Source organism: Ictidomys tridecemlineatus, chromosome 2 (genome assembly GCF_052094955.1).
Source record: "Ictidomys tridecemlineatus isolate mIctTri1 chromosome 2, mIctTri1.hap1, whole genome shotgun sequence".
Lineage (NCBI taxonomy): Eukaryota > Metazoa > Chordata > Mammalia > Rodentia > Sciuridae > Ictidomys > Ictidomys tridecemlineatus.
In genome coordinates, this window is record NC_135478.1 from 219,652,579 (window position 1) to 219,675,547 (window position 22,969).

General features: G+C 46.5%; 1 protein-coding gene and 1 gene segment (V, D, J or C); both read left to right on the top strand.

Annotated features, from left to right (window-relative positions):
- The first annotated feature begins 226 nt into the window (after window positions 1-226).
- Window positions 227-22,969, top strand: part of LOC110598275 (T-cell receptor beta-1 chain C region-like) — a 32,620-nt gene continuing 9,877 nt past the window's right edge. The window contains 4 exon segments of the C gene segment in view: window positions 227-260; window positions 534-824; window positions 16,445-16,464; window positions 20,485-20,524. Coding sequence covers window positions 227-260; window positions 534-824; window positions 16,445-16,464; window positions 20,485-20,524 — 385 coding nt within the window.
- Window positions 9,723-13,434, top strand: Prss2 (serine protease 2). Its single transcript, XM_005326600.4, has 5 exons — window positions 9,723-9,911; window positions 10,829-10,988; window positions 12,206-12,459; window positions 12,835-12,971; window positions 13,229-13,434. Exons 1-5 carry the CDS (start codon window positions 9,731-9,733, stop codon window positions 13,376-13,378), a joined length of 882 nt encoding a protein of 293 aa, XP_005326657.2. The 5' UTR covers window positions 9,723-9,730; the 3' UTR covers window positions 13,379-13,434.

A 22,969-nucleotide genomic window follows, 5' to 3' on the forward strand; every position in this document is an offset into this window, starting at 1 on the left:
GATGGATGAGAACACGGATAGATGGTGGTCTGTGACAGGTGCATGCTGGGATGCCTTATTAAACCCCCATTCTAAATGAAGAGCCACACACTTCCACTAGGGGGCAGACCCATTTCTCCATATTCTGGAACAGAGCAGGTGGGGAAGCAACTGCAGGGTCAGAAGGAAAGATTATTTCCATCTGACTTTTAGTGCCTTTTCTCAGGGGAGAGGCCATTGACTAAAGATGTGGGCTCTCCTGCTACTTCTCTTGGGACGAGGTAGGATCTTTGTCTGGGGTTCATGTTAGTGCTGAGAAGAGGTTTGGAATATTTTCCCTCCAGAGGGTCCAAAGCCACCAGTTTGGATGGGGAAGATGTTAGATTAGAGGATCCTGACAGGATGACGATTGGAAAGACAAAAAGGAGGCAGTGCTGGGGGTCCTTTGGGAGCTGAAGTGATATTGGAGTCAATGAAGCAGAGACCTTCCTGTCTGGGGAAGGTCTCATCCTAAGCGAGTTAGCCTTCACAGGTCTCTGTCTCTCCGTAATTAGGCTTTGTGTCCAGTGTTCTCCTCTATCAAAAGCCAAGCAGGAGCATCTGCCAACATGGGACCTCTGTGACGATCCAGTGTCAGGTGGATAGCCAAGTTTCCCTGATGTTCTGGTACCGTCAGCCCCCGGGACAGGGTTTGATGCTGATTGCCACTGCAAACCAAGGCTCTGAGGCCACATATGAGAGTGGATTTGACAAAGATAAGTTTCCCATCAGCCGCCCAAACCTAACATTCTCAACTCTGGCTGTGAACAACGTGAGCCCCAAAGACAGCAGCTTATATCTCTGCAGTGCTGGAGGCACAGTGCTGGACACAGATCAAAGATCTGAGCAAGAACCTCAGCTTCCTCCTACCCAGCTGCCCACAAATGATCCTGAGGACCCTGAAAATATGGAGTGGGGGAAACCACTACCTCTGGGTGGGGACCGTCTGTGTGTTTGTGAGTGGATATGGACATGAATAGTAGACTGGGGGTGGACAGAGACTGTTGGACTAGCCAGAGGAATCCATCACAGACAGAAAGAGAAACTCTTGGGTGGCCAGGGGCAAAATTTCGTCCAGAGGGTGCCAGTAAAGACAATCAGATAACAGTTTTTTCAAAGTGACAGGATCAGATATACGTTTTAACTGCTCTGTCTCAAGGAAATATTTAGCTTATTTTCTATCATTTTATCTCAAGGCTCTAAGATGGCCTGTTCTCTATCAACACAGGTTTGGGAAGGACCTTAATCTTGATATCATGGTGGTCTATAGCACTGATGACATGCTGACTGTTCACAGTGAATACAACCTGGAAACATTGTAGGGGCCTCCATATGACGTATTCGTGCCAGATCAAAGTACAATCTGCAAAAGTTGAGACCTGCCACAGTGCTCAGAGGTCAGGGGCTTGTTGGAATATCTTCTTTAAAGTCAGAAATACACTGCTGAAATTCATATCATCTGCCATGGATGATGCTTGGTCTTTTGGGATATTAAACCAGCCTTGGGACATAATGTATTTGATTGTGCTCCTCCGGTCTGTAAATATGAGGCCAGGGCAAAAGAGATTCAATAGCAGAACAGACTGTGATCAAAGCTTTCTGGTGCTTCAGCATTGACCAAGTTGACCCAATAGTTCTCGAAGAGCCCTGTGTCTGATAGGGATGCTCTATGAAGGTCCCTATCTTTTATTCTCAATAAGAGACTCACCCAGCTGTGTGGAAGCAAGTTCACTCTTCTCTGGTTACCACAAAAACTCTGCCTCTAGGGCTGAAGTTTTACTACTTATGAACATCACGTGAGACAGAACATTCATATACATAAGTGACATAAAGAGAGTTTATTACAGAAATGGCTCAAGAATGCTGCCCAGCATAGATTGGATCTCTTCTGCACCATAGCTGAGGAATCCCAGAAAGAATCCTGGTCTGGATTTTATACCCCAGGGTTGACATGACATTTTGGGCTAAAGTTGAGGCCCATCCTGTTTCCAGGAGGAGTCCAGGGGAGCTCAGGCTGCTTTAGCCAGTTCCTCCTTATCTTAGGAGGTAGGGTTCTCATTACATTCTACAGTTATTCTTGAGAACTACAAGAGACAAGGCAGGAAGTGGGGGCTGGGTTGGTCCAAGGCCAACTGAAGAACTGTTCTTGAAGGAGATGCAGAATTCTGGTATAAAGTCATACCCTCTTCTACCTGCCAACATCTGTCCTTCCTTAAAAGCTGATCCTGGATCTTTACTGAATGCCTCAACATAGCATTCAAATCCAGGAGTCATTTCACCTGCAAAACTAACTATGAAGTTAGACATGCGTAAATCACCCTATTATTAATTAGAAAATGCCAGAAGGAGAAATTCAATTTCAAGAGCATGTTGCAGAGTTTCATAGTACTCACTCCTAGTTTCTCCCCACTTAACCTCAATCCACACCCCATTCTATGAATGTGGAAATTACCCATTTCCAAGTGAAAAGCATGGGCCTGTTTTCTGGATAGGTTTGAACGTCATTCTCGAATGAACATTACAGTCTCACACACATAGGATTCAGAAGTTAGTGGTGAAAGTAAAATCCTCAGGGCCAGAACACCAGCCCATAAACCTGGCCTTTCACGTTTTATAGAAGAGGAGATGCCGTGCAGTGTAGCTCTCTCCTGTGTTCAACCTTCTTTCTCATTATCCCCCAGTATCTTTACCAGTTCAATCCTACTTTTCCTCCTTGGGCTTCTTCCTGCTGCATTCTGGGTAATTTCTTTAGCACCATTGTTCACTTTCTTAATTCATACCTCTGCGCCAATAAGCCACTTACACTTTAAACTGACTTTATTTAAATTAATTTTAATTTCTAGGAAATCTCCTTGAGTCTCTTTTGCATATGAATGATTGTTTGAAAAATCATTTGCTTCTTGTGCATTTCTAGACTATTTTATTTCTTTAAGAATATCAAGCATCTATTTGGACCTTTGATCTGATAATGCTAACATCCGATGCCTTTTTGAATCTGGTTTTCCTATTTGGAATATCCTCGAAAACTCACTCAGAGTGACTTATTTCCAACCATAATATGTGTTTTGATGTTGTAAATTCTTCTCTGGGAATTCCTTAAAGCCCGGATAACAGTGGGTTTTCCAGGAAGTACTTATATTTGCCTTTGTCAAGCAATTAGGGTGCTATAAAACCTAGTGCTTTGTTATTTTATAATTTTATAATTTGTATCTTTACCATAGAACAACATCTGTTCAAAAACCCCCGTGGACTAACTACTCAGTAACAAGAATTAGTCAGAAGAAAGTCTTTTACCCAAGCCAAGAACAATAAATAATTTTGCTTATTAATATGCATTACTTCTGAGTTACTTTTCTAATTTGTCCTTTGCTGAGTGTGTAGCTTTTCCTAAGTCATAGCCTTCCTGTGTCCTAGCTGCTGGTCCTGTGCTGGTCTTCCCTAGACCTGCTCCAGGGAGTCTTCAGCTTCTACACATGCTGATCCTCTAGATCACAGGGAGCCATGCTACATCCAGTTTTACTAGGTCTAGTTAAATTCCTCATACCCCATGCCCTCAAGAAGTAACAGTACCCTGCAGATAAGGCCTGCATTGTGGAGCAGCTTCCTGTGTTATAGCAAAGTCACCTCCTTAGAAGGCATAATGTAGCAGTGCACTTAGGAACTTAAACTCTGTCAACTGACACACCTCAGCTTAAAACTTGGTTCTACTTCATCATGTTATAGGAGTAACCCTGAACAAGTGCACCATTTCTCTACACATTAGTTTTTCATAAATAAAATTGAGATAATAATATTTTTTTAAATAAGGGTTTATTATAAGAAATTGTCCACAGAAAGCACAAACCTTGAGCTTGCTAGAGACAGCAAAAAATGTCTTAGTATCTAAATGCGTTGTTCATTGACATACTTGACATCTTACTGATGGGAATTGCTTTCTTGACATTAGGCATTACTCTATTAGGAAATTTTATTTATTATTAAAATTGATTCTTTGTGCTATTTTAGTTACCTGAAAATGCATGTGTTACCACAATATATGCAGATTATTAAAGTGAGGAATAGTAAAATACTCAGCTTTAATAACATTATATCATATGATGCATACCGTTTCAGAATTTATTCTTAACATGATAAAATTCTATAAATATCATTTAATATCAAAATATGCATAATGATATAAACTTTTATAAAAATATGTCAATGTATTGATGACCACCCTTCATGTTATCAGTTTTTACTCAATCAAAACCAACAACAAGGTCAACAGCCATATGGAAAATGATTGGGTTTTCTAACTTTACAAAGGAATAGGTTGTGTGTGTTGATTCTTGTTATAGTCTCACAAGGGAACCACGGAAGCCCTCCTGTTCTCATCTTTGCATGACTCTTTCTTATCCAGGTGTTAGCTCAAGTATCATCTCCCCAAAGAGAACTTTCCTGACCACCTGAACTGCACTGCATATCACATGACCACTTTACTCTGTTTTAATATCAAATCACTATTTCATGAAATAAAATGTGTGTGAATGCATATCTAGTTATTTATTTTCTGCCTTCCATTTCAACCTTTTTACTTGTATGGATTCACACCTACATGCCACAAAAGTGAAGCACATTCCCATGTTCTTGATTGTTATCGTCTTAGAGTCCATAACTTCTGGAATGTCACAGAAATTCAGCAAATATTTATTGAATATTTAAGCATGACTCAAAAAAAAAGGAAACCTTGTTAAGCAATGGCGTACCTTCCTTGGAGGAAAAGTCTACAAAGTCTTGGGGGCTTAGACAATCTAATCTAAAAAGGAAGAAACAGAAACCTCCAACTCTTTATTTGAGCAAAGATTTCTATTTGAAGAGAAAGGCACATAACTGTGTGTGCCAAGCCCCCTGTGCTGCCTTCCCCAAGCCTGGGAACTGCAACAGATGTCACAGGTTCTATGGAGGCCCAGCCCAGAATCTGCTCCAGCACCGTGGTCCTGTGGTGCAAGGGCCTCAGACTGGAAATGTGCTGGTGCCCGTGTAGACGTAGCACTCAGTTCTTAACCTTGGAAGCCTTTCGAAAAACCTTCTGGCCAAGTTGATCTAGAAGAGATGGGTTCACCAGTTGGCTGCTTTCCAAGTGGTTGAAACAATCTGGACTTTTTATGAACCGAATGAGCAGACATAGTCTGGCTGACCAATTGGATTTCTCACCAAACTTAGTTTATGGAGTTCAATTTGGATCTAATATGATTTACAAAACTAGATACACACATCCTGCATTAAAGTCTGTCGTCACACATGTCATAGGTTTTACAGTAACAACGCCTGCATGGTTATTCCTCCAAGACCCTGCACAGCCTCTCTGCTGCTTATTCTCTGATAAACTGGGATCACTTGAGATTCTCCAAGAGGCCGGAGAGAGTGGACAAGGAATGGTTGCAGTATGAACAGAAACACTGCTACACTAGAGAAACTGACCTTAGACAACCTTAAAACTTCCATTGCTAGAGACTTCCTCACTTATCTCTCCACAGTAAATAAGGCTTGAAGAATAAATAAGATATGCAAATGGAAGTTCCTTGAGCATTAATTTTGCATGTTTTCATGACTCTAAGATGGGGATTAGGAGACAGGGCAAGAGGAGAAGGGGGCTATTAATATGCTGATTAGCCATGACCAGTCTGAGCTTCTAATGCCTCTGTCTCTTCAGATTTTCTGGATCATACAGAGCACCCCCTTCACTATCCAGATTCAGTTATTCACAGAAGAGATATTTAAAAGAACAATTTCTTATTGAATAAAGAGAAATAGTGCTGTGGGAGAGGTAGATAGCTTGGGGGAAAAGTAATGGATGTGAGTAAAAGAAATGAAAGGTTAGGGGGAAGACATCTGGAATTTAATCATCTGGTTCTAGAGTGATACAGGATATTGGGACCAAGCAGTAGTGGACAGGAGAAGAAAAACCTAATGTGGGGGGATTTGATAAAAAGGTATTATATAAAGATGTGGATAAAAAAAGTGTTATAAAAAGAAAACAGTCTTTATACAAGCAACAATAAATGTTGGAGAGGATGTGTGGGGAAAGGCACACCTATACATTGCTGGTGGCATTGTAAATTGGTGTAAACCAATCTGGAAAGCAGTATAGAGATTCCTTAGAAAACATGGAATGGAACCACTATTTGACTCAGCCATCCCACTCCTCGGTCTATACCCGAAAGACTTAAAAACAGAATAATACAGTGACATAGCCACTTCAATGTTTATAGCAGCACAATTCACAATTACTAAATTGTGGAAACAACCTAGATAGTCTTCAATAGATGAATGGATAAAGAAACAGTGGTACATATACACAATGGAATATTACTCCACATTAAAAGACAATAAAATTATGGCATTTGCAGTTAGAGAATACCATGCTAAGTGAAATAAGCCAATCTCAAAAAAAAAACCCAGGGGCCGAATGTTTTCTCTGATAAATGGGAGCTAATCCATATGGGTGTTGGGGGCCCTGGGATAAGTGGAGGAAATTTGGATAGGGCAAAGAGGATTGAGGAGAGAGGGAAAATGGATAGAAAAGATGGTGGAATGAGACAGACATCACTACCCTAGATACATGTATGATTGCACAAATGGTGTCACTACTTTATGCACAACCAGAGAAGTAAAGAATTCAGCTCCATTAGTGTACAATGAATCAAAGAACTTTCCACTATCATGTATAACTAATTAAAACTAATGAAGAAATAAATAAATAAATAAGTAAAAAGGAAACAGTCTTCTTTTCAGACCACTGGGAGATCAGAAAGATTCCACTATGCAACAACACAATGGAAATAAACATGGTTTAAAGAAGGGGAGATTCTGGTATTATTCCTACATTCCTTACTCAAGTGATTCCAGAGAAGTGACTTAACCTTCAAGATTTAGATTCTTTATCTGTAAACAGGCGAAAACAGTATCTGTTCCCCACTGCCTTAGTATGGAGGATGAGGTCACAGGAAGGGAAATTCAATGTTCGAAGGTGGAGCGTGCAGGCCCAGGTTGGGGCTACAGTGTCTATATCTCATCTTCCCAGCATATTGGCTGCGTGAACTTGAGCAAATTACTTCACCTCTAAGAAGCCCATTTGATTATCTGCCAAACGTGGAGCCCCATAGGTGGTTGTGATGATAAAATGGAAAAGGTCCATAAGACTTGCAAATAATGAGCACACAGACACTCTTCACTGCTGTCTTCACTGCAGGACAGTGGTTTGATATGGTAAGCACCAAACGCAAGCCAGGGGAATGTCCTGGTGTAGACAAAGGAATCCAAAGGTACAATACACAGTACCAAGAACTGTGTAGACATCCAAATTGAGTTTAAGCTGCTGAATTCTGAACCCAGTCTATTCGTCTGAACTTAGAGTATGAGACAACATAGTCTTTGTCTGTGACTGCTTCTCTGCCTCTGAGGCAATTCCTACTACCTCGAGGAAAGCTGATCTCAGGCTACATAAGGAGGAGTACAAAATATCAGAAGGCTAATCTTAAGCTTTTAAATAAAAATCTTCTTGCCCTTGGAAGTTCCACTTTAGACAGAATCAGGACTGCAGAACCTCTCCAAAACTCCCCTTCTCCCAAATCAATTTCCTGTCTTCTGCCAAGGATCACTTCCCTTTGGGCTACACATCCAGGTCACCCTGATACCTACAGATACTAGAAGAAAAGTCTATCTTATCCTCTAAAGTAGTACTCCTATGGACCCCCTATGGCAAGCAGGCAAGACAGCAGCATGCTAGGTGACACCATAGAAAAAAATCACCTATGATCCTGGCTGCACAATCTGGCTTCCTCAGGCTCAAGCTGCTTCTGGGCACAGAAACCTGTGTCCATGCACTGGAAATGGGTTGGAGGTCACATCAAGGTAAGGCTCTGAGACAAGGTGGCTGGTGAAATATTAATTCAATGGTCTATTTGCGCCGGAAGAAAAGTGCTAGAAGGGAACCTGGTGTATAACTTCTCCTCTGGGGACCTCTGGCTTGATCCCCAATAAAACATTAAGATGCCACCTGCAGCAAATCCCACACTTCACATCCTTTTCCATTCTTTTTATAACCTAGAGGCCAACTCTGCCCCTTCTAGATGTATTCCTGGCCAAGATAGAATCCTTCTGAGTCTCTGCCACCATCTCTGTAAATAGAAATAATTTCATTCTGCATACCTCATGATTAAAACTTTTGTAAGAAGTTAAATGTGAAGTTTAAAACAAAGAAAAAGTAGTATGTCACTGTTGTTGGTGCAAAAGTTCTTGAAAAGCCGTCAGGCACTGTACCAATAAGTCAGTATTCTCACTTAAGTACGAGTCCATGAGGCATTTGAAGGGGTGCAGAGTGGAGAGAGAGCGCTGAGATGCAGGCCTCCCATGCAGGGATGGGACCTGAAGGTACCCCATGAGCCCCACACTGCATTTCCTCCAATTCAGTTTCCATTTCCTCCATGTTCCATCCTTTGTACCATCTCTAACTCAAGCACCAGATGTGGAGCTGAGCTTCCCTTGCTTTGTTCAGCATTTTCAAAACATTCATACTTTTTTCTAGTTTTTAGAGAAGTCGAACATAAACTCTGCTCGCTCCTGGCCCCCTCTCCAACCCTGAGATGAGAGGACCTGAGAGACAAAAGCATCCTGGAAGACTGCGCCTGCAACTGGCTCACATATTAGACACAAGCACGCACACCATCTCCTTCTACCACCCATGCCAAGTTATGCCTTCGTGAATGGAAATGCCGGGTCCCGATGGTCATGGTGGGTCTCAAATCTGGATCCTATCTAGGAAGGTGCACTCTGTACTGAACCTAGCATAACAGTCTCACTGCATGTAAGATGGAGAATTCCAGAATCTGCCCCCCCCCCCCGTGTCTTTGTTATTGAATCCAGTGCCTTACCTCTTTACAGTGAGCTAACCTGTCTCTACCTGTTGCTGATTCTCTGATCAGAACCTAGATCCACCTCTCCCCAAACCCTTGCTAATCTGGGCATACAACTCGAGCTCCCGCAGTCTTCTCCGAGACGGTGGGCACTTTTACTCATCTTAGTGCAGATTGGCAGGGCAAATTTGAGGCTTCTTAAAGAGAACCCAGGATAGTATAAGCAGTGAGAGAAAGGTCCTGGAACTGAGGGAGGGGAAGGATGTGGAATTGGCCTTCAATCCCTCTAATGGATTGGGGTATCTCCTACTTGACCTTTGCCCCACCTCCTTTGAAACACTCCCCACCCATAAGACTTGCTGGAAAGAAGAGCCAGCTGAAAGCACAGATGCCTAAATAGCTCTGTCATCACCTCTTGATGGTGTAATTCTGGTTCCCAAAGGCCTCACGCTAGGCCTGCCCACCAAGTGGATTCAATTTTAGAGACGCATCTTCATACTTAAGCCTTTCCTCTCAGGGGGACTCCGGGATCCTGAACAGCCAAGCCTGCTGCAGAGGAGGTCAGGCCTTTCTCCAAGTAAGTTAAACAAATCCCCATGAGGTCAGAGGATCCAGTACCCAGGCCATCTTGCCTCCCCCTAACCCTCAGCTCCTCAGCCTCAGAAAGTCCAGCTGTGAAGATGAGGCCTGGCTTCCCCAGCTTCCCCATCTCAGTACCCCTCCAGGAAGCAGCTGCTCTCCCTCTCTTCCCTCGAAGGTAAGTTTCTTATCGCTTGCAGGTCACCTATCCACAGAGTGGCCAGAAAATAGCCAGGCTGATGCAAGACTGGGAATGGGAAAACTGCAGGTGTGTTTGTGCAGGGACGTCGGTGACCTTTCATCTCCAGCACCCTCTTCTCCCTCACTGGGGAGGTATAAAGGCGCCTCTCCACCACCTGCTCACACACACTTCTGCCACCATGAATGCCCTCCTGATCCTGGCCTTTGTGGGAGCCGCTGGTGAGTTCCATGTCTTGCTTTGCCTGGGGCCCTGCCCACCTCTTTCCTGGAAGACACCTGCCCTGCCATCATGGCGGACTCTCCTATTTCACACTCACTTTGATGTTCTCTCCCCTGGCCTGCAAGTCTCCTTACCCGTTTCTTGGGCTCTCTGTAAGCCTTACCTCTCTCATGTTCTCCCTGATTCCACTCCCACCATCCTCCTCCGTCTGTGTCAGGGAGGCTGGTGAGGGAGGCCAGGTGCAGGCGGTCCATGAAATGAACCAACAGCCGTATGGTGTGACTAGGTAGTTCTGGCATAGCTGCTTGAGGGCGTCTCTCCTAGAAATTCTGACTTCATGTGTCTCCATTGGGGCCTCTATGTTGGATTTTTTAATTTCTCAGGTGCTTTAAGATTCCCAGGTATGCAGCCAAAGTTAAGAATCATTGGTCAATAACAGTGTCTCCTGCCTATGTGAGACCAAAGGCCGCTTTCTAATCTCTCCTCAGTGTACAGATATGAGCTATGGTAGGAGCTGGGTATAACCAGGGCTACTTAGCCAGCCAGGCCACACCATCCTGAGAACCCCGAGCTCACAGAGCCATGGGAGGTGGACCAGTTAGGACGATGGCAGAGAAGCCCTCTGTGGGTGAGACAATGCAATTCTGACGTGTATCCCACTAAGTACATTTCTTGTGTCCTCACCTCAGTTCTCCCCAAAGAACTCTGAGCCCCTGTAGGGTATCTGCTCTGTGTCTTGCAGATGCAGGCACTCAGGACACTGTAACCTGTGATGCCTACAGGGGTGGCAGCTCCCTGCTTGGTTGTAGTTGCTGCGCTCATTAAGGAATCTTCATTAGCAGGAGATGGCCAAGGCTGTGGGCTCTGCCCTCCACCACCTGCTAAGTTGATTTCTCTCTTCCTGTCTCCAATCTAGTTGCTCTCCCCATTGATGACGATGACAAGATTGTCGGGGGCTACACCTGTCAGGAGAATTCCGTCCCCTACCAGGTGTCTCTGAACTCAGGCTACCACTTCTGTGGAGGCTCCCTCATCAACCAACAGTGGGTGGTGTCTGCCGCTCACTGCTACAAGTCGTAAGTGATGGGCTCTTGGTGGCAGCCTCCAAGCCCGGGCCTCCTTGGAGGGCCTGGGTCAGTCCAGGGAAGTGCTGAGGTCGTAATGTGGGTGGGGAAGGTGAGGGAGAAGTCGCGGGGAGCCACTGACTTCTGGAGCTGAGCATGAAGAGTGGCCCAAGATAGAGAGCCTTCTACCCCAAAGACATTCCTAAAACTGAAGGGCTAGGCGTGGTAACAGCAGGGAGGGATATTTTGTGGTGGTGAGAACCAGTGAGGTCAGGCACGGTGGCACACGCCTGTAATCTCGGCGGCTTGGGAGGCACAGATAGGAGGATTGTGAGTTCAAAGCAAAAAGCCAGGCAGTGTTAAGCAACTCAGTGAGAACCTGTCTCTAAATCAAATACAAAAAGGGCTGAGGATGTGGCTGGGTGGTTGAGTGCCCCGGGGTTTAATCCCCGGTACCTCCAAACAAACAACAAAAAAGAACCCGTGAGGAGGGCAGGCAGGGACCTTGTACAAGCACTTTCCTGCCAGTTGGGCTGCACATTAAAACCACCTAAGAAACAGTTAAAAAATAAATAAATAAAACTTGAATGCCTGGGTCCTATAACAGAGCAGCCAACTCAGCCTTTTCAAGAAGAGGGTGGTAACGACTGGTGAGTTTTTAACACTTTTTTTCTGTACCCAGAACTGAGAACTAATGTCTCCGCCAGGTTTTCTCCAACCTGAGTGGGATTGGAATCTCCTAGAGGGCTTGTGAAAACCCAGATCACCGGGGCCATCCCTGAGGTTCTGGTTCCGTGGTCTGGGGTGGGCACTGAGTATTTCCGACAGGTTCTCAGGTGACACTGCTGCTGCGGGTCCCAGGGCCGAACACTGATGAGCTCCTGCAGAATGACAGTGCTTGCCAGAGGGAGAGGGAGAGCACTGGTCCCTGCGGGTAGTTCACAAAGGGAACTTCAGGTCCCTCTTTTGGGTCTACAACTCTGGTTGAGTGAAGGGGCTATGGGACAGTAGTGTGAGGAGGAGTCACCAACCACAGTCCTTCACCTCATCCCCCTCCACACCACCACCTCGGAAGCAGAAAGGGCCCAGGTCTCACAGCAGGACTGCTCCTCTGACATTGTCACATACTCCAGGCCACGCCTCCAGAGTTGCCCATGAACAGGGAGCTTGAGCCCCCTGGGGTGTCCTGGCCTCTGGGGAGAAACCCTCACCAGGCTTCTTCCCAACAGTCGCATCCAGGTGAGACTGGGAGAGCACAACATCGAAGTCATCGAGGGGAATGAGCAGTTCATCAACTCGGCCAAGGTCATCCGCCACCCTAACTACAGCAGCCGGACCCTGGACAATGACATCATGCTGATCAAGCTCGCCTCTCCTGCGGCCATCAACGCCCGGGTGTCCACCGTGTCTCTGCCCACCTCCTGTGCACCTGCGGGCACCCAGTGCCTCATCTCTGGCTGGGGCAACACCCTGAGCTCTGGTGGTGAGTGGGACCCTTCACCTCCTACTTCCCTCCAACCCCACATTTCCACACTTTCCAATCATGTTCCTGAGTGTGAGCCCCTTTGCTTCCAGCTGACAAATCCCCCATAAGTGCCCACTACACCCAAGGCTCTGTAGTGGGTACCAAGAGAGGCAAAGTCCCAAAGAGTTGATCCTAGAACCAAAAGAACACAAGTAGAGAACATGCCATTATTACTTCTAAGAAGGGGATCCGAAGTGATGGGAACCAAAAGCCGTTGTTCCTTTCTGGGTCTCGCATTCTTGAGCTCCTCTCCAGGAGTGGCCCACTGGATCGTTCTTCTCCAACCTGGCCCGGCTCATGTTTTTTCTTTCCTTCATTTTCCGCCCCTTATAGTCAACTACCCAGACCTGCTGCAATGCCTGCATGCCCCGCTGCTGAGCCAGGCTCAGTGTGAAGCTGCCTACCCTGGACAGATCACCAACAACATGGTGTGCGCCGGCTTCCTGGAGGGAGGCAAGGATTCTTGCCAGGTGATTTGGCCCTTCCACATGTCAAGATCCTTGCCAGCACCCAGGTCCCACCTGGGAGTAGAATCTGAATACCCAAGTGTGGTGAGGCTGGGTGGGAAGGCTCAGTTGGGCGGCTGCATGCCGGCTCCTTAGAAAGGACAGAGAATGGGTCCCTGTGAGAAAGATATGGAGCCACACAGCTGGGTGGGTCTTTAAGGTTCAGAATAAGTGTAGCTATATTCCTCTTCACGTCCTCTTTACTCAACCCTCCTCTCCAGGGTGACTCCGGTGGCCCTGTGGTCTGCAATGGTCAGCTTCAGGGAATTGTCTCCTGGGGCTATGGCTGTGCCCTGAAGGATAATCCTGGAGTCTATACCAGGGTGTGCAACTATGTGGACTGGATCCAGAAGACCATCGCTGCCAATTAAAGTCCCTATGCCTGTCCCTCTGAAGTCACCTTGCCAATAAAATTGCTCTATCCTCACTGCCTGTGTCTGTGCCTGCTCCTCCAGAACCTTTGGTCTCAAAAGCATCCTCCAGTCTGAGGTCAGACAGAGCTCTCTCCTGAGAGATGATGAGCAGAGGCCCCAGTTCTCAAAATAATCTCCAGGGAATACTAGATCAACAGCATATGAAGACATGAAACCCAAATAATAATAATAAGACACAACAGGCAGGATGATCTATTTTCTCAAGAAAAAATGCGTTTCCCAGAGGTGTGTGAAAAGAGCTTCCTTGACCTTGGTGCTCGGGTGGGTCTTGATTGTGCTGATGCGTGTGCGGTTGGTTGGTAGGTAAGATCCTGTCTTCTCTACTCAGCAGGAACCTCTTTGAACTCAGAGCAAAGACAGCTAGGCAAACCTCAGCCCCGATCGCCTCAGCTTCCAATCCCCTCACCCATATTCTGGTGGACAAAGTGCTGCATTCCCTCCGACCTGCAGATGTCCAACTTAAAGAAGAGCCCATCAGCCATTTCCCAACCACCTGCCCAGGGTCTGGAAGGAGAGCAGAGCTCGCTAGGTGTCCGTCAGTCACAGCCTGAGAGGTCTGCCTTTGGTTCATCCACGTAATGTGTGTACACCATTATGTACACACAGTCCTGAGGGCTATAGAGGTGTTTGCACACTTGGTTCTCTCCCTTCCAGAGTGACTTTTATTCCAGTGGTGCAGATGGAAAGCAGAGGCTAAGAGAAGGTTATTAGCTTGCCCATGCCCAACACCCAGCAGATGGTCGACCCGGGGAACACCGCATCTGCCTATGTGCACACAGTCCTGCCTCCCATTCTCTCCTGCTGCAATGTCCATCTGAAGTGATGAGACCAGTCTCTCCAGCCCATTTCCTAACTCCCTGAACCTCCTCAGGGGCTCCCCCTGTTGCTCCCTTCCACGCAGCTCAGCTGCTCCTGCTCATTGTACTTGGTTCACACTGTACTTGGCTTCCCACAGCATTCAGAATGAACCTCCTTATAATGGAAATGCAGGGTCCTTGTTCTGCCTGCTGCTCTGCAGCTCTCCTCCAACACTCAGAAGTCCTGGTGGCTCTTCCAACAAGCCATGCACCTCTAGCTTCTATCTCTGGACACCATGACTCCACCAGCAAGGATGCCCTGCCTCATTCTCTCCAGCCTCTTCAGAAAACTCTTCCCTGGTGCCTCCTGCTCTTTCCATCCTGATGCTGGTCCCAGTGGCCTCAGACCTGAGTCAGGCATCCTCCTTCTCTGCCCACTTCTGCCATGCCTCTGCCATGGTGCCCAGACAGTGGCTGAGCTGATCCTGGCATGGACTTTGACAAGAGATCAGGCCCTACTCATGCAGATATCTCCAGTGATCAGACAAATCCCAGGATAGAATAAAAGCACCTAGTGATTGATGAAGAAAGAGTAAAAGGAAAAACAGGTCCTGAGAAAAGAAGGAAACTTTCAGAAGAATGGTTCTCAAAGAGCAAGAGCGGTCCCTGGGACACAGCACCAGAATCACCAGGAACCTTGGGAGAAATGCAAATGCTGGGACCCTTGCCAGACCCACTGAGTCAGAAGTTCTGGAATAGAGCCCAAGAACTTGCATTTGAACACGTCTTCTGGGTCATTCTGATCACATGAAAGTTTGAGATCCAGCGTGGTAGAGAAATCCCTAAGCCAATACTTTCTATGAAAAGAATATTAGTAGCTCGTGGTTTTACTGACTCTATTCAGGCACCAGCATAAATCTTCAGATGTATTATATCATTTAGTGCTCACAGCAGTCCCGTGAGGTGGTTATTATTGTTGTTGTTGTTATTCTCATTTTAATAAGGAGACTGGAGTTTATAGCAGTGTGGTAACTTGACCAAGTTCTCCTGGTCTTAAGTGGGGCCAGCGGGAGCGCAGTCAGATTGGGATGCAGGGGGTAGGCTTCCTGAGGGCAGGGAACTCTAGCAGGGAACTCAAGTCTGGAGTAGGGGTGTCATCTCTTTCCCATCACTGGGCAGCTCATTTTAGCCTCTTTAATTTTCATCTCTTCAACTCAAAAAATTGAGTGGGTGGGGGGAAAGAGTTTGAAACAAACCTATGAACATGTTTGAGCATTCTCAAGAATTACAGATGTGTAAAATGTTAATTGTATGTGTCCCAGTCTCTCCCCCTTGCCCCACAATATACAACTTCAGAAAGATCCTGCGTCCCTCTCCCGTCCCCACCAATGCTCTGCACATTCTTCTGACCCCCTCAAGTGGCCAAGCCCAGATTGCATGTACTGAGCTCTAAAAAATAAGGAAAGATTGCCTCCTGCTGCCCAAATAGATGCATGGCCTCAAATCAACCAGTGTATGCTGCTTTTACCTGGCCAAAAAAAAAAGAAAAAGAAGAAAGAAAGGAAGGAAGGAAGGAAGGAAGGAAGGAAGGAAGGAAGGAAGGAAGGAAGGAAGGAAGGAAGGAAGGAAGGAAGGAGCGAGCGAGCGAGCTGTGTGTGCATTAGAGCCCAATGTCCAAAGAAGCAAAACTAAGAAAAGCTCCATCAGATACTATGATATCATAAGACTAGTTGGGATTAAGATCCTCAGATGATTAAAGGGAAACTAACTTAGCGGGTAAATTATTGATAGGCAAAAGGGGTGAGTAAGACAGGAAAACAGATCTACTTGAAAATAGATCAAAGTAAAGTCTATGCCTCAATGAAGAAAGAAAATAAGAGAACTTAACTACTTTGCAATCAATGGAAGCAATCGACCTTTTATTCGGGCTGTTGGTGGTGTGAGATCTGCCAGTATTAATAAGGCAAATAAACAGATGTCTCCCGCTTTCTTTACTAAATTCTAAGACCCAGGCCCTGTACCCAGTTTAGGGCACCCCTGGCTAGCACTCTGATATTCTCCAGGGCTTACAACTGTCCAGTTTCCTTCAGGGAACCAACTATGGGTCCCATGCTTGGCACTGTGACAGAAATACCTAGGAGAATTTTCTCCCTGTTTTTTAATTTAAATATGTTGGTAATCCTAATCATAGAGATTTTAACTCAAGCTCATAAGGATTCATTAGAAGTTTGCATTTGTCCCAAGCTTCCTACAGGACTAGGAATTCCACTGATCCCTGAATTCATGACCATGAATTTGCTCCTTATATAGAGTGATCCTCTTTGGAAAAAAACAATGGCTTTGTAAATTAAGTAAGCATTGCTTTTTTAAGTAGGATATTTTCGTACACTTTTCAAAGTAATATTTTGTTTCTCTTTCTTGTTTAAATTTTATTAATTTAAGTTTAATTTTAAATAGTATAGTCATCTAGTCTCAAAATGGAAATAATGAAGTTAATACCGAGAGATGTAACCTGTATTTTCACTGTCCCTGCCCTTGCCCATTCATCCTTCATAGGTATTCACTCTTACCAGTTTCTTTTGTATCCTTCCCATGTTTCTTTGTAAAAACTCAACTAAACAAATGTATATTTCTCGTTTCCCACCTTTGTTGGACAGAATGGTAGAATACGTCTACGCAGTTCTGCAGCTTGCTCTTTTCCAGTTAAAGATTTATCTTCAAGACCTTTCCAAGCATCTTATTAGTTTTTTAGCACTTAATACTATTCCATTGTGGGAACATCACACAGTGTATTGATCCCATCCTGTTCTGAGTTTTCCCCAATATTTTACTTTTCTAAACGGCGCAAATATCTCTCCCGCCTTCAATTGTATGCAGCAGTGTTTACAATATAAATTCCCCTAGTGGGACTTTTGGATGAAAAGGCAAATGCTTTTGCTTCCAAATTGCTTCACATGAGGTGTGTCATTTGCATCCCTACCAGCAAAACAGCATGTTAATGTGTTTATTTCACCAAATGCTACCTGGGAAGGACGGCCTTCAGGATTTCTTTTTGTCAGTCTAATTGGTGAAAAGTATTATTTCAATGGATTTTTACTTTACGTTATTGCTGTGATAGTTTTTCCCTATAGTTAAGTACCACTTCAATTTCTTTTCCTCTGAACCATCTGCTGTTTGCCCTTTTTTATAGGGCTGTTGGATTATTTTCTTGATTTTTAGGAGTTTATCACATGTTGGGGGAAACAGCACAGAGGGTGTGAATTGCAAATCTCTCCCCCACGTTCTTTTGATTTTTTTTTTTTACTATTTTTCTCTGCAAATGTGTCGTTATTATTTAGTCACGTTTGCCTTTTTCCTTCATCTGGATTTTAAGTCATAGCAAAAAGAAAGGAAGTATCATCTGGGGAGAGGTATCCAGGCCACCCAAATGCAGGTTAAATTTCAAAGTCATCTTGTACCTGAGGGGAAAAGATACCTGCCGGAACTTAAAATGTCTCCGTCCTTCAGGGAAGACAGCACAAAGGCTGTGACCGTGGAGTGGCCTTGTAGGTGCTCTCCATCCAGCCCCACAGGATTTCCCCTGCTCCCTTTACCTAACTGGGCTTCTGAGGCCAACAGTGAAGGTCAGGATGGCTGACGCTGGCCGTGATCTCCTCTCATTCCAAACTGGTCCCTGGAGATACAGCTATTGTTTTCTGTATCTAGGACAGTCCTTGCTCCCTGTAGCTTGTGGTCAGTTTTCCACAGAACTCCGGGACCCAGCTGACCACCTGAGAGGCTCGGGATCAGCTAAAGAGACAGTCTGAGTCCAGAGGGGTCTGTTCTTGGGGCGGGGCTGAGGTGAGGGGTGGTTCTGGGACTTCATGGGAGGTAGCTCCCTGCTGTGACGACAGCTTGGTAAGGGGTGGATACCAGGGAAACCGGCCCCCTCAGCAAACATTTCTATAAGTCACACAGCCCCCAAGTGGGGTACGAAGGGAGCCCCCAGCCTGGCCTGTGCCCCACCATCTCCCCACAATGGGGGTGATGTCCCCTGCTTCTCCTGTCTCTACCCCCTCAAAGAAGCAGCTGCTCTGGTGGTTTCTTCAGCCTCTGAGGGGTGGGGTCATGGGAGGAGCCGTTTTTGTATAAAGCTGTAACATTGTGGGGACAGGGGGGGCCACAGTGATTCAGTTCTATGGGAAGCCTTTACAAAAACCTTCCCGCCTGTCCCGACATCCACAGCCCTTCTGCTCAGCTCCTGGGGCCCAGGCCCAGGTGTGGTTGGGTTCAGAAGGCTTCTGCCTGACACCGGACCCCATGCCAGGCCAAGGTCATGGACAAAGACAGGCCCAGATCAGAACTGGAGCTTCCCATGCAGAAAGAACCCAGAGACAAGAATTCCTCATGGCGCCACAGGTGAAGGATGCCGGGAGATGCCTTCTTGCCAAGCCCAGGTCATGGGAAGGTGCGTCAGAGGTTCTATAGAGGATTCAAGAGGACGCCAGGGATACCCAGCCCTTGACAGATGCAGTCGTCATAGGTTCTGGGCCCCTGGCCTGCTCTGCACACCTGAGTCCCTTGAATGGGCCCTCCGAGAGGGAGCTTTTGGATGGGTATCCTTCCAGAAAGGGGCAGAAGTTCCCTGTCATGTCCCAAGAGTAAAGCATTGAAAAAGTCTTTCTACACAAAATCTACAAAGCAGAAGAGGGCATCCAGGTCCTTCAGATCCTACCCAGGGCTTCCTCTCTCTGCACCTGGACTGTATTTTCCTCCTTGCTCCACGTCACCGTGCAAACACAGAAGTCTTCTTTGGAGAAGGCACGAGGCTCACGGTTGTAGGTAAGGTATCTCTCGGGTAAATTTTCAGCTCCCTTATTGGGAAAAGTGGGTCTCAGGTGTCCATTTTTGAGCGCCTATACTTGGATGTGCCAACTATGACTATACCTTCGGCTCGGGAACTAGGCTCACGGTCATAGGTAAGGCTCTCTGGGCTTGTTCGATGAGGGTAGACTCTGTTCTGGGAGATGTCAAAATATGAAGGAGAGGCCCTCTCGTGCCGGGGACTGAGTTCAGAGGAGGCTCCCCGGGAGGGCAGATCCACCCAGGTGGTCTGTAGATTTTTGGTGGAGTCAGAGCTAAGTCTGGGATGGAAGGCGGTAGGCAAAGAAAAAGGAAATGGTGCTGTCCCTCCCGAGGTAGGGGACTGAGAACCGGGCAGTGATGAAGGAGCTGCCAACTTGTCCATCTCCCTCGTTGGCGAGTGGGTCTGGAGGGGCTTCTGTTTTTCCTCGCCCTAGACTTGGAGCAGGCCATGCTGTGTCTCTGTTCCTCGCCTGCGAGGGTCCTGGGCAGGCTCTGGAAGGGCATGGGAGTGTGTGAAGCAGGGTGTTCTGTGTGAGGAAAGAGACCAGGAACACCCAGCCTCTCCCTGAATCCCAGCTGAGCTCAGCAGACAGTGGGAGGTTTTGAAGTGGACCCAGGAGGCTGTGTTCTGGAAACACGGTCTATTTTGGGGAGGGAAGCCGGCTCACTGTTGTAGGTAAGTAAATCAGGGTTGGAGGGCTGGGGACCAGATGGAGCCTCTATTCCATGGGCCTGGGTTACCATGTATTTTTATTGGGAAGATCTGAATTCTTGTCTGGATGTAGACATGCAGGGAATCCGTATCCAACATTTCGTGGGTACGGTCCTAGGGAGGCAGATGAACTAGCTGGGAAGGAGTCACCTTGTCCATCTCCTGTTCCTTCAAGGTGCCTGTTCTGACCAAGATAGGTGGCAGGGGCACTGCCCTTACCATCTTCATGGTCCTGCTCTTTGTCTCCTTCACACAGAAAGGAGACAGACACAGAGAGAAGGATGGGGACCCCATAGGGCACATTTGTCCCCTAATCCTGGCATTTAAGGTTGTCTGCCCTGCTCTCCACTTCAGACGTAAAATTCTCCACTGAGAGAGGTGAGCAGGTGGTCGGCTTGGGGGGAGGGAATGGCCGGCAGGAGGAGGGGGCAGTTTTTCTGCCAGGCTGTCCTGTTGTGCCACCAACGAAAAACTCTATTTCGGCAATGGAACCAAGCTGTCTGTCTTAGGTACGTAAAAGGTTTATTTTGGAGTAGTGCCTTGTTACGTCGGAGTTCTAGGAGGACTCTGGAGGGGACAGGCACTGAGGACACAGCCGGGGTTTGGGCTAAGAGAGAGTAGGAGGGTGGAGTCCACTCCAGCAGCTCCCTGGGGTTTTCCACCCTTGTGTTTTACTGTGTAACAACCAGGCACAGCATTTTGGAGAAGGGACTCGACTCTCTGTCCTAGGTAAGCTGCAGGTCTGGGGTGGTAGGGCCACTGTTCTTCAGAGTCAGTCTCCGCTTCTCCCGGCACTGGTAGACGGGGACTTGGTGATTCCTTTACTCCTTGACTAGCCAGGGTTGGTGGGGCTGGGTCGGCACCTGTGTTTCTGTCCTCTGAGTCTTCAGTCTGTGATCCGCCCCTACTTTCTTTGCTCATCTTTCCTTCTTGTGCGTGGGTCTGCTCCCCCTAAACCTCTTCAACCCGTCCCTCCTGTCCTTCCCTCTCCTCTCACTGCATAGTATGCTTAGGTATTCTTCCTAATGGACTGCTGCCCTGAGTGCAGGCAGAGAAAGGCGGCCGGCCCTCTGCTCTGGGGAGCAAAGGCTTGCCTCTGGCTGGAACCCCCAACAGGGTTTTACCCAGCCACCTGTAGCTGTGCGCCAATACTTCGCCTCTCTTCTTTGGGACTGGTACCAGGCTCACCGTGACAGGTATGGGGGCTCCATTTCTGTCTAGGGGTGCTTGTTTTGACCACAGTGATGTGGGAAGGGTGTTGGGCATAAGTTTAGATATCAGAGCTCTGCAGGCAGGTGCCCTCTCCTACCTTCCCAGGACCCAGTCGCTTGCTGTTCTGTGTCTGCCACAGCTTCCAGCCTGAGAGCCTCTTCCTTCACCTTCGGGCTTTATGTTTGCTCTCTTTCTGTTTGCTCTCTGGGACTTCCCTTACCTCTACCTCCCTACTAGGTGTGTTGCTTTGTTTTCTCTTTTCTATCTGCTCATCTCCATTCTTTCCTTCCTCTCCTTTCTCCATTTCTGCATTGTTGACCCCATTTTGGTTACTTAGCTCTGTCGCCTACGTTACACTCCTTCCCAACATAAACCTCCAGCACAGACCTGTGGGCTTGCTTGGCTCTCCTCCTGTCTGCCACTGCCAGTCTCAGAAGAGCCACGTTCATCTCTCTGGGGTGGTTGAATTGCCCTGGAGGCAGTAGGGCCCAGGCTGGTGAGGCAAGCGTGGTTTAAGGGCTGCTCCTGAGGCCTGGGGACATAGTCCATGTCATGGCACTGCAGGAGCAGCAGGGAGTCTCTGGGGTGTGCTGGGCTTGGTGGATATCAGGGAGAGAAGTCTCAATAGACGGTTACAACAGGAAACTTACCCCATCTCAGCAACAGGTTAAGTATAAAGGCAAAAAAAAAAAAATTAGTTTGGAGACCCTATTTTCTCAGATCTCAACATTTTCACTGGGACGTTGGGGTAAAGGGCCATCCTGAAACCCTAACAGAGCCATTGCCATGCTTTGGAAGAAGCAGATGGGTGAGGGGAATGGGCTGGAAACAGTACTGAAATAATGGGATACCAGGTCATGCCAGGATGGGTCCCTGGGAAGACAGTGCCCTGCGGGTAGGGGCTCAAGCCAAAAAGTTTAATTGAAAGTGCTAATTACTGAATTCCAAGTCCTGGGTTCAATGGAATGGGTCCCAGCGTAGGGTATGATGGTTCATTCCATTTGAAAGATGACTTAAATCATCTCTAGCTCCCCAAGAGATGTAAAATGGGTAAAAATCCTTTATAAAGGATTCAACTGATTTGACAACTTGCATTTGTGTTAATTTTCATCCCTGCATCATCATAGTGTTTGTCTTTTTTCCAAACCTGTGCCTCAAATTTCCCAAACATTTCTCAAATTTAGACAGAGCAGAGTCACCTTGGCATGGCACATTTATGCACTATGGTCAGAGCAGAGCCAAACAGGGCAGCAAACTCTGGCAAAAGAGCAGGTGCATGCACAGTGGATATGGTCCCTTCTGTTCCTCATGAGGCATCACACGAGGTAATGCCTTCCAATGATTCCAGAAATTCTTCCCTCTCATCTGCCAAGTGTGTAAAAGTGCCCAGAGATTTCCAGTGTGAGCCTTTTGCTGAAATGGCCGACGGACCTGGTGATTTGTTTATAACAGCAATCAGGCTTTGACTATTTTTCATAATGCACAAGGTCTTTCATAGAAGTATAGCCATTCTGGGCAAGCTACCACACCTGCTTGAAAAATAAACACAATGAGGAAAGTGTGTCTTCTGGGCAAGAAAGGCTGATTCCAATCTATGGTATTGTTGAAACAAATTAATACCACACTTAAAAAAAAAAGAAAAATGATAATTAGAAAAAAAATTAATTTGATTCCTACCATCATGCTGCTGTTGGGAATTTTCTTCCTCAAAATCCAGGCTCACTAAATGGTACACTGACTGCTTCTGAGTCTGAAAATCATTATCCATGTTCTGAGCATGATGCTGAACTAGGAAAAAAACAGACTGATAAGTTTTTTTTGAAAGATCAGCAAAAAAGTTCCAGAGTAAGAGAAATAACAAAAGCAAAAAAAAAAAAAAATCACGTCCTTAGGGAGACGGGGGTGTGCAGTAAGCAGTACCTATACATGAGATAAGGATAGAAGGAGAGCGACAGAGGCAGG